At 33.4% G+C, this 13,967-nt stretch overlaps 1 protein-coding gene across 5 annotated transcripts in view; it reads right to left on the minus strand.

The window, feature by feature from the left end:
- Nucleotides 1–13,967, minus strand: part of GALNT13 (polypeptide N-acetylgalactosaminyltransferase 13) — a 494,468-nt gene that overhangs the window by 34,814 nt on the left and 445,687 nt on the right. For all 5 annotated transcript variants that reach the window (XM_036023469.1, XM_028510990.2, XM_036023467.1 and 2 more), the window contains one exon: nucleotides 10,900–10,998. In XM_036023469.1, coding sequence (XP_035879362.1) covers nucleotides 10,900–10,998 — 99 coding nt within the window. The remainder of the gene's footprint in view (nucleotides 1–10,899; nucleotides 10,999–13,967) is intronic.

The following is a 13,967-nucleotide window of genomic DNA, read 5'->3' on the forward strand; positions in this document are numbered from 1 at the left end:
TTATTAAAAATTAGAATAGATGCTAACCTGTTTCCATGGTAACTTACTGAAACAGGCCTTTCTTCATTTAATGGAAATGTATGATTTATGTACATAACACATGTAGCTCCTTGCTCTGTATTGGATCAAGTCCTTTGATAAAAGAATAAAAGAAATGAACTGCAGGAAAGTTCTATAGCTCTGTCCCTGCTTGTGGTAAAATTATACTTGGGCACTAAATAATAAGAATAAGAGGCCTTTCATTTTGGCTATATTCATTTGCTATGCCATTTTTAATAACAAAAGTGCATGTCCAAGTGTTTTCATGAGGTCGTATTAGAAATAGGTTACAAGCTATGCTTTGACAACCTCTTTGCAGCCTGAAGCTCTTTGCTCCTTTTGTCACCCTCAAACCAAAATTCCCTTACTTGACATTTACATTCTGTTATTACCTTAGCTCCTCTACTTATAAAACTTAATTTTCTGCCCTCCCTAGTGCAGGCCTGCCACTGTGTTTGGACCTGCGTCCTCACTGTCCTCACATGTACTCTGTGCTCTGTGCTCGCTGTCACTTCGGTGAAGCCTCCCTGTCCTTATTGAAGCTCTTTTGTGAATACATCCTATACAGCAGTATAAATATTCTTTGTTTCAAGAATCATTGTGTTATTATCCTGCTCAGATTGAATATAGGGATTGTGTTCTTATTTACTTATTTATATTTCATGCTTTAAAAAAGTGGCAGTAGATTTACACAGAATTTTACATATAGCATAACTACACATATATATGTGTAATATATGTGTGTGTGTGTAAATATATATATATATATATATATATATATATATAACAGGTAAGATGAAAGAGAGAAAATACATCCACATAAATGATGATGTAATAAAATAATCTAAGAATGAGGCTAAATATAGTCAATAAAATATTAATTTTTTCTGTATGAACTATGTATTTAGTAGGAAAAAAAAAACCCTTGCTCAAGAGAAAAACTTTTCATAATATGCAGAATAGTATGAAATTCTCTTAGGGGACCCATGGGAAGGATTTCTTGTCATGTAACAAACAGCATCTTCACCAACTTTCTTATACACACACAAAAAAATTTGAGTTTTAAGTATATCTTTGTATTCCTCTTAGTGCCCATATATTACTGGGTTCATAAATGGTGTTCAATACATTATTGATTAATGAGTTTTTTTCTTGAAATCATTAGTTTTTGATTGCCAGCAGGTTGCTCAAAATTGTCACATTGTTCTGAGATATTTTCTAAAAATATTTGTTTTCTAAACATATTTTCTTAAATTTAAGCTTTCTAAATTTGTTTTTCCTGTCACTGATCCAAAGATTTCACAAATCATTTGGATTTCCTGCTGTTGCCTCTATGACAAAACAGATTAAGAATACTAGAACTGATAGACATCTAGTTCAACCACATCAGTTTATAGTACTGGACACTGAGGTCCAGAAAGGACAAAAGACTTTTATAAAGCCACTGCTATGACAGAATAGTTATGCCTTATCACCCATCTTACGTCAAATCCAATTGCTGGATGGTGGTGTTTGGAGGGAGGTCTTTGATATGAGGTCATGATTGTGGAGCCCTCATGAAGGAGATCAGTGTCCCCATAGGAAGAGGGAGAGACCAGGGTTTGCTCTATGTCTGCGCCATAGGAAGACTTAGGCATATGACAGGAGAAATACACTTAAAGATAAAGTGAAGAAAGGAATGAGGTTCAGACATTTGAAATAGAACAGAAGAGAAAATTTCTACTGGGACTAAGTAGTTATTGGAGAAAAACCTGTATCTAATAAAATTAGCAGAAAGCTTGGAACCCGTCTCTAAGTAACAGGAGCTTCAGAGGAGATAAAGTGGTTGGCTGCAGGAGCAGATTGGTGCTGCTGGTTGCAAAACATTTTTTTTTTACTGGTTTTTAGTTAACAGCCGACCTTTCTCAATAAGAAAAGTTCTATTGGTGGTGTGGGATAATGTGTGTGTGTGTTGGGGTTTTATTAAACTAGGATAATATAAAACATTCTGCTTTATGAGAATGTGTGATATTTTACTATTCAGGGAATACTCTGGGATTCTCATTAATTAAATGAAATTAAATTTATGTGAACTTCTAAGGGTTCATAAAGTATTTTAAAGTGTGAGCCTTATGGAAATTTAATTTTAAAGTCTTCAGGGCATGGGTTGATATAATGATACACTATAATTAACCAATTAATCAACAGAATAAATATTTTATCCTACTACATGCACAGACATACACTGATATCACCGTTTCCCAAGGTCCCCTCTTAGAGACTATCATGCAAGTTCAGTCCAGGGTCCCCCTTGTTGCCCCTGCAGCCCATTTTTCATCTATCGCTTTCTGTAACAGGAGTCACGGTTGGTGTCTTCACCGTTTCAACACCAGGAATAATCAAACCTTTTGAAGCTGGTTTGTTTTTATACTTTGACATCATGAATCATATAACCAATTTTGTACTTATAGCTAGAAATCTTAGAGCCAAAGTTGTGGCTTATGAAAATGAATGCAGGATTTCAGGAAATTAATTTTAATTTTAGTATTTAACTTTACAGTAAAATACTAAAAGTGCTTTCTAGGTTGAACTTGCATTACCAATTTTTCCATAGCTTTTGGAAAAACTGTCATATGTGATGGATCTTAACTATTATTACAAAGAAATGCATAAAATTAGACTGAACAACACTTAGAAAAATGAATCTAAGAAACAGGTACTAAGCCCTGGCTGGCGTAGCTCAGTGGATTGAGCGTGGGCTGGGAACCAAAGTGTCCCAGGTTTGATTCCCAGCCAGGGTACATGCCTGGGTTGCAGGCCATAACCCCCAGCAACCGCACATAGATGTCTCTCTCTCTCTCTCTCTTTCTATCTCTATCTCCCTCCCTTACCTCTCTAAAAATAAATAAATAAATAAAATCTAAAAAAAAAAAGAAACAGGTACTTTTAGTACTCGATTTTCAGGAAACATTAAGGGAAAAAATTCTCACAATTTCTGAGTAATTCCTACCAGGGAAGAAACAGGTTGAACACCTGTGGATTTATCATTTGTTGCTATGCCAGGAAACATTCTGAGCAGGCAAAACTAGGCAAAATCAGATCGTAGGTTTAAATTCCTCCACATTTTAATCAACCCCAGGCTTAGCAGATGTTCCATCAATGTAAATAATTATGCAGTGAGTTAAGCAATTTTTTTGTGATTGTTTGCTCAGTTCTTGAGTTAAGATTAAAAAAAAAATTACAACAATTTTTAGAACTCCCGTGCAGAATTTATTAACTATTAACCAAAAGAAACTGTTATAATTTTAAGGATTTACTTTTAGATATTTTATATTTTTTAGTTTTATCAATGAAGTATTTAGAGCTTATTGACAAGTTTATTTGCTACAGCAGTTACACTAAAATAGAAAAGAGAATACAAAAAGTCAAAATAAAATGGAATCTCCATAAACAAAGTTTCCATAATTAAAATATTCTGTAAGATCAGTATAATTCAAAGCTATTCTATTTAGCTACCACTTCATATATTGAAGCTGTAAGATGAAATAATATATTTTTCTAACTTTGTGGAAGCTTTGGTGTCTTAGACCTCTTTTCCAAAGAGGTGGATTGCTTACAAATACTAAGCTAGACCATCCCGGGAGTTTTCATTTGTAAGATCCTATATTAATTTCCTGTGGCTGCTGAAACAAATGATCAGAAACTAAGTGGCTTAATGCAATGGAAATTTATTCTCTCATAGTTCTGGGGGCCAGAAATCTGAAACCAGTTTCATTAGGTAGAAACCAAGGTACTAGTAGGTCAGCATTCCTTTTGGAGGCTCCAGGGGACAATCTGTTTCTTGCCTCTTCTAGCTTCACGGCTACTGCCTGCAGTCCTTCACTCATGGCCCCATCATTTCTTCTCTGCCTCCATGGACTCGCTGCCTTTTCTTATCCTGTGTGTCAAGCCTCTCTCCGTGTAATAGGATACATGTGGTTGCATTTAGGGCCAACCAGATAATCCAGGATAATTGTCCCATCTCAAATTCCTCAATTTAATTACATTGCAAAGTTGTTTTTTTTCATATAAGATAACATTCAAAAGTTTCAGGGATTAGGATGTAGATATCTTTGGGGGTCATTTTTCAGCCTGCCATAGCTCCAAATCTAGGTACATCTATAGCGACAGTTTCATCCTCCAGGATATTTTTTCCTTTATGTGGTTGAAATGTTGAAACTATTTCTGTGATAACAGCAGGTATTTTAGTAACTAAAATTTTTGTATGAAAAATTTCTGTTCATTCATTTTTACAGTAAGCAGTTATTATCATACAGAATTAAAAAGGAAAAGAACTAATTATTGCTTCCAAGAAGAGTTTACATTTTTGGAGATATAATGAATAAACATACATAATTGAAATGACACCATAAGAGCTAAAGTATAAGAGAAAAATTGAGAGATAAAGTAAAAAAAATGAGAAAAATTTTAATTATTATGATTTCCAAAGAAGGAATTATCAATGAAGATTGAAAAACAATATATATATATATATATATATACACACACACACATATATATAATACTACACAAAGAGAATTAAGTTTTCAATTGGAATTAGATAAACTATGTAAACTATGGAACTATGTAAACTAGATAGAATTCATGCAGTTAGAAAAGTGGAGGAAGGCATATCAGGTTGGTATAAGAAAGATATCACAAAGAACAAACAGATCATAATAAATTTTTAAACACTTGGTCAGGCAATACTCAATAGTGATGGAGTTGAGAATTTCTGTAGGTGAGCAACAGAAGACAAAATTACAAAGGTAATAAGTGGTCAGATTATATAGAACTTGGACCAATAAATAATGTTAATTTTAGCTTGTAAAATCCAAGAACTTTTAAAAGTTTTTGTTTGTTTTTTCTAGTTGGGAGCGATATGCTGGAAGGAGTCCTCAGTTGATTATGGACTGTGAGTAGAGTGAAGATGGGAACAGGTTGGAGCCATGGGGAAATTCTACTGAAACTACTGTAGTAATCAAACTATTGAAGCAATCAAAGCCTAGACTGAGAAAGTAGAATTATTAATCAAATAAAAGAAGAAATAGATAAAAATCACACACAGAAAGAATCCGCAGGGCTTAGTGTCTAGTCTGGGGAGGGCAGGGGTAATGAGAGATAAGAGAGAAAAATGTAAAAATGGGCAAATGATGAGATTAGAGGGACAAAAGGCTTTGAATAAAGGATGTAATTATAGACAGACTGAGTTTGAGGCTACATATTCTCATTCAAAAATCATTGTGTATTAGTTTGAGACAACAGGTGGTATGATTTTGGGGCTTCCTTAAAGGTAAATTTGAGGGGATTGATTATCTAGAAAAATAAATAATAGACTCACTGACTTATACATGTATCCCAAAAGCTCTGTTGACATGGGGCTGATCCTATAATAACAGGCCCTGTTGAGACTACTTGGAATGAAACTAAATCTGGGACTGATGGACTTGAGGATGAGCAGAGACCTCCTGATCCCCAGAAAAACTGAGCCAATGTGAAATGTATGTCTTTCGATATTTTGTTCTTCCGACATCATATACTAACGTCATCTACAGTGTCTATCATAGGCTAGGATAATGAGGTTTTGTTGAATGAGTGTTTGAGCCAAATTACTATTTCATCCTCAGTATATTCTATTTTTCTGGTAGGAGCATCAGCCAATCAAAGACCAGAGATGTTCTCCTAACCAAGCATTAATGAGATTGAAAGGCTCTTAGAATACTTTCTATTTCTGTAAAAATTATAATAACTCTGCTCTTCTAGCTTGCATGTATCCAACTCATTTAAACATTTAATGAGTGTCACATGTTCATTCTTTCTTCATAGGGCATTTCCTTTCACTTGCAAATTTACTTTGTGAAATCCCTGGAGAGTTTTTATGCCATTATGCACATTACTAAAATGGGACAAAATTAGTGTAGAAATGGTTTCTAAGTAATTACAGTACTTACAAAAATGCAAACTTAAAATGAATACATACATGTTGAATGAATGTATTCATTACAATCTGGGAATGTATTAGTATGCATTACTAAAATAATTAAGCTTTCTCTAGGAGAAGGGATGTAATGAGGAAAGTATCAATCTACTCTCAAAAATTTGTAATACACCTATCATAAGGTTAGATTTCTTCTTACGTATAAATAATCACATTTTAGAGGAGGAGGAGACATTTGTATAAAAATATAGGTAAGACGTAATGATCTTTTCTTTATCTTGGCAGACACAGGGCTATAAGAAATGGTTAGCATAAGCTTCCCTAAACGCTACCTTGTAAAATGGCTCTGAATCATTTACTGCAATAAGTTACATGGAATGTTTCTGTATGCTTTCTAGCTCTCTTCAAATGAGTGGCTCCAGGGAGAAAGTGAACCATTATAAATGTATTAAAATGTGAGCATATATTTTATCTTTGGAAGGAATTAATACAATATGTATGGGGGTTTCTTTTCCTCCTTTTTGGATTAAAGATGTATTTTAATTCAAGAGGAAAGACTCCACATTACATTTAAAAAAATTATATACTGATACTTAATATCAAATCAATGGTTATTTTATAAATACTATATTAATCTAAGTTGTACACAAGTATATTTTATGTAAATTTTAAATAGAAATTTGTGTCAGACTTAAATTGACATGATATATGAGTTCTGTCCAGAAAGTATCCATCCATGTAATATGAAAAATAAAGACATTTATTGAAGAAGACACAATATACAGAATACATTGTACATAGGACAATGATGCCTTAGTCCCCTTCAAAGTAGGCACCTTGGGACCTCACATAGTTCTCCCAAACACCATTAGCTACCATTTAATATTTTCCCGAATCTCACTGACAGTCTGAAATCTCTTCCCTTTTAAAGGTGATTTTAGTTTTGGGAAAAGCCAGAAGTCATAGGGTACCAAATCTGGGCTGTAGCAGGGCTGAGTCACCTGGGTGAATTGATGTTTTGCCAAAAAACACTGCATGAGACATGATGCATAAGCAGGCGTATTGTCTTGATGATGCTGCCAGTCACCAGTTGCCCATAGCTGTAGCCTTCTGAATCATCTGAATATATTCCATGGAGGAATGTCCAAGCTTAATGCAAAATTTAATGCATATTCATTGCTCTATTTGCTCAGTCGTTTTGAATTCAATGGCCAAAAAGTACACAGGCTCACTCAAAGGCATCTACCCACCCCCACTAATTAGTATGGTAAAGTTGTCATTGTTCATGCATGCACATTCCTGTCCCCTCTCTTTGGCTGCCAGGTTACATCGAGGTTGCACAATCCATTCTGGTTATAGTAACAATGCCTGGACTTTTAAAGATTTATTCACCAGTTTTGGTATTGGCTCCTTTAAGTTTATGTAAATGTCATTTAAAAGCATCTCACTAAAAAAGAATTGTGTTTATTTTTGTGTGTGGTGTAAGAAGGGGATCTGGTCTCATTATTCTGGACATATCTGTCTAATTTTCCCAAGACCATTTATTGAATAAACTGTCTTTAGCCCATTGTGTGTGCTTGCTTCCTCTGTAGAATATTAATTGACTATAAATATGTGTGTTTATTTCTGGACTGTTTATTCTGTTCCATTAATTTATGCTTCTGTTTTTATGCCAGTACCATGCTTTTTTATTACTATGGACTTATGGTATAGTTTGATATTAGGTAGTGTGATTCCTCCAACTTTGTTCTTTCTCAGGATCACTGTTGCTATATGGGGCCTTTTGTGGTTCTATATGGGAAGTGGGGGTGGGTGGGGTTGCGAGGAGTTGTGGGGGAAAATGGAAACAACTGTACTTGAACAACAAACTTGAATTAAAAATGTGAAGAAAAATAAAATACTATTTACAATTGCTAAAAAATAAATAAATTTTTGAAATATTTGTTCTAGGTTTATGAAGTATATTGTTGTAATCTTAATAGGAATTGTGTTGAATGTATAGATTGCTTTGGGTATTATGGGCATTTTTATGATGTTAATTCTTCCTATCCATGAACATGGTATGTGCTTCCACTTATTTGTATCTTCTTCAATTTCCTTCTTCAGTGTCATAATTTTCTTAGTACAGGTCTTTTACATCCTTTATGTGGAATCGAATGGACAAACTGAACTAACAAGCAAAATAGAAACAGACACATAGATAGAGAGCAGGAAGACAGACCAGGGGTGAGGGGGTTATGGGGTAAGAGGGATTGAGCAAAAAGGAAGAAAGGACTCATGGGCATGGACAACAGTGTGGTGATTGGTGGGGGGAGTGGAATATAAGGGGACTGAATGGTAATGGAAAAAATAGAATAAAAAGTTTTCTAAAAATAAAAGAATTGTATTTCTAAATCAAAAATGGAAAGTATAAAGTCAAACAATGACTGAAACACAGTGTTTCAAAGTCTGTATATGAAACACACTGTAGACAAAATGTCAAATCAGAAAAATATCTACAATATGACCATAGGTAATAGTGTTACTTAATAAAGTGTTTTTATGAGTATATAAGAGAAAAAAGAATCCTCTCAATCTCCAATGAAAACATAAGCAAATTCATGACTAGGAAATTCACAAAGTATTAATATCAATTACAAAAATACTTAAGTGCACTGATGTTAGAAATATAATTTAAAAGTATGGATTTAATAATAATTCTCCATTTGCTACCTTGTCTTTCCAGTATTCTGGCTACAAAAACCTCCATGCATTCATTCATTTGTTTGACTAGTTTTTATTTGGTACCTACCACAGTCCAAGCCTTATGCCAGTGCTGGAGATAAAAAGGGGAGAATGTGCTGGATATAGGAGTGTTTAAGAAAAATATATCCAGAAAGTACCGAGAAGTTAGTTTTTTCTTGATCTCAAGAAAAGAAAGAAGAAAGAAAGAAAGAAGAAAGAAAGAAAGAAAGAAAGAAAGAAAGAAAGAAAGAAAGAAAGAAATAAGAAAGAAAGAAAGAAAGAAAGAAAGAAAGAAAGAAGAAAGAAAGAAAGAGGAAGGAAGAAAGGAAGGAAGGAAGGAAGGAAGGAAGGAAGGAAGGAAGGAAGGAAGGGAGGGAGGAAGGAGGAGAGAGAGAAAGAAGAAACTACCAAAACTCCTGTGCAAGGAAAAATAGTTAATGTATAATTCTCAGCAAAGATAAAGAACCTTCTTCTAGAAATGCAACTGAGTGGAAATATGAAAAAATAATATTAACATTTGTTATGACTTTTGTGTAAAAGCAGAAGAGAGAAATTTAAATATTTTTATGGATTGAGGCTACTTTTAAGAATTCAAAACTAAATAACCATAAAAATAGATGCTGCTTCCATGGTAACATGAAAGAATAGCAATAAAAAACAGGGAAGGTGGGTCTGAGAATAGAATCCTAAAATCTGTTATTTTTTTCAAGTAAGCCTAAAACTTAAACATGTTCCTACTATTAATCATCCTAGAAATATTGAGTTCTACCAAGGTATGAATCATAATAAGGTTTTATGCAATGGGTTAATATTTTCATATATATTTCTTAGAACAGGAAAAATAGTATATTTTATTAAGCTTAACAATATCACAGAAGCATTGTGCATTTATCTTGCCTCTGGCATTTTTCACTAAATGAACATTTTTTTTCTCATAAAAATATAAAGAGAAATAATTAAGAACATAAATGAAAAAATAAGTACATAAAATAATTAATGGCAATTTACCAGTAAGTACTGAGTGTCTAGTATATGCCAGGCTAACTGACAGTTGTTTCATAAATGTAGTAATCTTTAGAGAAAAAAAGATTAAGGAACATCTATCTACTTTGTAAGCTCAAAAACATTATGTGACCAACCATAAGTTATCCAAGCCAGATTAATGCTATAAAATGTTCTTTTATTCTCAACAGTTCATTTTTCTCTAGTTTTGCTTAATTATGAAAGTAATGCATATATATATATATATATATATATATGTACACATACATGGGATAAAAATTAAAATTCCTTCTTCCAGTTCAATCTTCTTGTCAGAGGTACTCTATATTCCAGATAGACTACTATACATAGCTATTATATAGAGCTACTATATAATCTATATACATAGCCACTATACATAGCTACTATATACATAGTTACTATACATAGCTATTATATAATCTATTACATAATCATCTATATAAAATTAGATATTACAGGTACTACAAAGAAAAATGTCAATGCATTTTTCATAAATGAGATCATTCAAAATAAGCTATACTCTGAATTTTTTATCCTCTTTTCAGTTTTTGCTGACAATGCATATAGACATATCAGTCATTTTGGTGGCTATGCAGTATTCTGTGCTATGAATATACCATAATTTATTTAAATATCCCCCTCTTGGTAAATATTTAGCTATTTCCACTGTCTGTGTTATAACAAAAAGGATGCCAGTTAACATTCTTGTATATATATTTGTAGACATGAATAAGTATTCAGGAAGATGAAAAATAATGGTTTTAATTTCTATCTTGCCATGAAATTGACAATGTAGAGATGGTAGAATATCTGTATGTATGGTGTTTTTACATGTTTTTCCTTTGCTCACTTCACTTATGAATCCCTGAGCTTGGTGACCTTGTATACTTTTGTCCTTATTTGCACATACCTGATAAAATGAGATGGGTCTAAAATATTTGACACTCTTCACTACCTGTAAGTTCATTGAAAATGTTGTCCTTTAAATTAAATTCTGTAGCATTTTCTTAGTAAACTTGGGATAATAAAATAGCCTAATTAGTTCTTAATTTGAATGCCTATTATTGTTATTGACTTGTAAGCCAGAGTCTAACTTGATGGCTTTCACAACAACATATTGCCCTCAGATGTGAAGCTGATAATAAAGGAGAGTTTACCTGATTTCCTCCCATACCGTGACAGTTGAATATGCCCACTTTTTCATTTTCCTTGCGGCCCATGTTGTCTAAACATTGATTAGTCTCAACATTTCTTATCTGAAGGAAACATACACAAAAACAGAATTCAGAGACCTAAGTCAGAAAATCTTTCTGATATCATCAAATTGTATATCGATAACAAAATTATACATGTTTATAAGGAAATTTCTCTAAGAACACTTCGCTTTAAATACGTATTTCTCTTTCTCTGTGTCCATTTCCAGATCCATGTAAGCTTCTGACGTCCTACTGAAATAAGCTTGAAGAGCCAACGCTGGCATTGTCATTAGCCCCTAATCAAGAGGCACAACTTGTTCACAGCACAATGTCGGAAAGGAAGGAAACTCTCCATGTTACAAATTAGGAATTCTTCCCAAAAATCCTTTTAAAACTAGGACAGTTTCCAAATTCTACTTGAATAACCATACTCTGTTCTTGAACTTTCTATGGTACCATATGCAAAGGAATAGACACAAATTGGTTAAATCTTCAAATTTATGTTTTTATAGATTGTTTCATTACTAGGTGCTTCACTTTATATATTAATAAAAATTAATTACACAGTTTATTTCTGTAACTAAAACATATTCATCCATTTCCCATTCTTAATGCCTAACTTGATGGAAAGCAGTTGACCCTAAGAAAACATTACAAGGATAAATGGTGATCTCACATTAAAAAATTTGGAAAAGCAAGATTAAATTGCTGACTGCAAACAAAAGATTTTTGGTATATAATCAAACATTGCATTAGTCCCAAAATTAACATAAAGCTAATACATATTTGATACATATTTGAGCCAAATGTAATTACATAAGCCATTCATAGTTTTAAAATACTCTAATTACTAAATCATGTACAAATGGGTGCAAAAAGAAGAAAAATTGTTCTAATATATAGAATGTTTTCATTTTTTTTCTTAGTCTCCACTGCAAGTATGAATTTACTGTTCTTGTCCACTGTGCTTCCAAAAAGTTTTTATCTCTGACTCTTATTAGGACATGCATATTTTATAAGTGAATGCATGTTCATTCATACATTACTTGGATATGTCCATTTAGCTATGTATGCTTTAGATACATGTTTATTCATATTGGCAATTTTTAAAAAGTTAAAAATTAATACAGGGGATGGATTAGGTTAATACAATTCACTTTTTTTGTATGGTGCAGAACTTCATGGTCACGGAACAGTTCCTAGAATTGGGAAAGAAGATATGATTTTCATTTAAGGCCCTATTTGGCAACTGAGAACAGTGGGAATAACAATTCATACTTGACTGGGGTTGGAAAAAGTGGAGCAGAGTGGTCAAACCCTGTTCCAGTGGGTTGGGATTCAGAGCAGCATTACAAACGTTTTCATCAAGAAATCTGAGCAGCAGCCCATTAGAACAGAGAGAGCACACTGTGAATCTTAGAGGGAAAGGGTATAAACTTCAAGCAGCAAAATCATGTACAGGTCCCATAATGGTGGGTTCTCTCGATCTGATTTAGGTTGGTTCAGGTGCTGGTGGAAACTGAGCCAATAGACTAAGGCTGAAGGTTTTTCAGAACCTGTAGCTGCATGGGATTGGGAAAGGTAGCAACTGACAGATGTAGTAAATTGGTTTGCCTATGTTTTCAATGATCTGATCAATATGCAACATATAAGTTGAATTATTTTTAAATCCCTTACATCAGACTTACTAACTTTTCATAAAAGGCACGCTTCTTGAAAAACAATAAAAGAATTATTTATCATCATAAAAAGTATAGAACAATATATACAATAACAGAGGAATAAATATCTCACTGAGTGAACAGAGTGAACACAGTCCCTCCCATCATGGACTATACATTTTAGAAGGGAGGAGTACAATACACAAACATACTTGTAATGTCAGAAGATCAAGGAGTCCTAAAAGGAAATGTAAAGTACAGGAAGTGTAGAGAAAGTAATAGCAGGGATACTATTTTAGACAGGGGTCCAGGAAAGGCCACTTTGAGGAAACGTTACTTGAAAAGACACCTTATTGAAGACAGAGAGCAATCATATTTCCATCTATGGAAGAGCATTCTAGGCTGGAGGAAAGCAAATGAATGCTCCCTGAACCTGAGAAAATGAGTGAAATAACAGGTGAATGATGTAGCCAAGGTACAGTTAGGGAGGGGAAGATTAGAGAGGTACCCAAGACTAAATAATATAAGAAATGAAAGGTTTTTGAGCATGAAGGTGACATATCAGTTTGTTCTGGCTTCTGTGTGGAGAGTGGATTAGATGAAGGCAAGAGTAAAAGCAAGGACACAAGTAAGGGACTACTGCAGTCACACCAGTAAGGAGTGATGGTTACTTGGAATAAGTAGGTCAAAGAGGTCAAGTTTGGCATGGTTCTTCAGGGAGAACCAAGTAGGACCTGTTGTTAAATTGAATATGACCTATGAGAGGGAATAAGGACATCAAGAAGCATTCCAAGGTTTTGACTGAAGCAAATTGGTAAATGATTCCATTTACTGGGAATAATATTCTAAGCTTTTGCATACATTGCTAAAATATGTCTGTGGTCTTTACATTTAAAAACCAATTTGGTAGATTTGAAATCCTTGACTCACAATGTTCCCTTGAGTAAGAGTACCTTTAAAATGTTATTCTATCTACCATCAGCATAAATAATTGTTTTTGAGAAGTCTGATGATAATCTGGTTTTCTTACCCTTATCCTTATAAATGTCTATCTGCCTGAATGCCAATCTGACTTTTCTTTTTCCTTTTCTTTAAAGTCCAATAGAGTTACCATAATATATTTTAATATTGTTCATTCTGGATTACTCTTCAGGTCTGTGGTATTTCTTTTCAACATGTAGTTTCACTTTTATTTTTAAGAAAGTTTCCTTTGTTATAATTATTATGTTAATTTTGTTTAATTGCTTTGATTTTCTCATTAGAAAATCCTATTATCTGGGACCTTGTTGCTTATCTTTCATATATATCACTTTCTGTTGAAGGGTTGTGTCTTATTTTTTATTTTGAAAAAATTTCCTTCTCCCCTCT

The sequence above is a fragment of the Phyllostomus discolor genome, chromosome 4 (assembly GCF_004126475.2).
Source record: "Phyllostomus discolor isolate MPI-MPIP mPhyDis1 chromosome 4, mPhyDis1.pri.v3, whole genome shotgun sequence".
Classification (NCBI taxonomy): Eukaryota; Metazoa; Chordata; class Mammalia; order Chiroptera; family Phyllostomidae; genus Phyllostomus; species Phyllostomus discolor.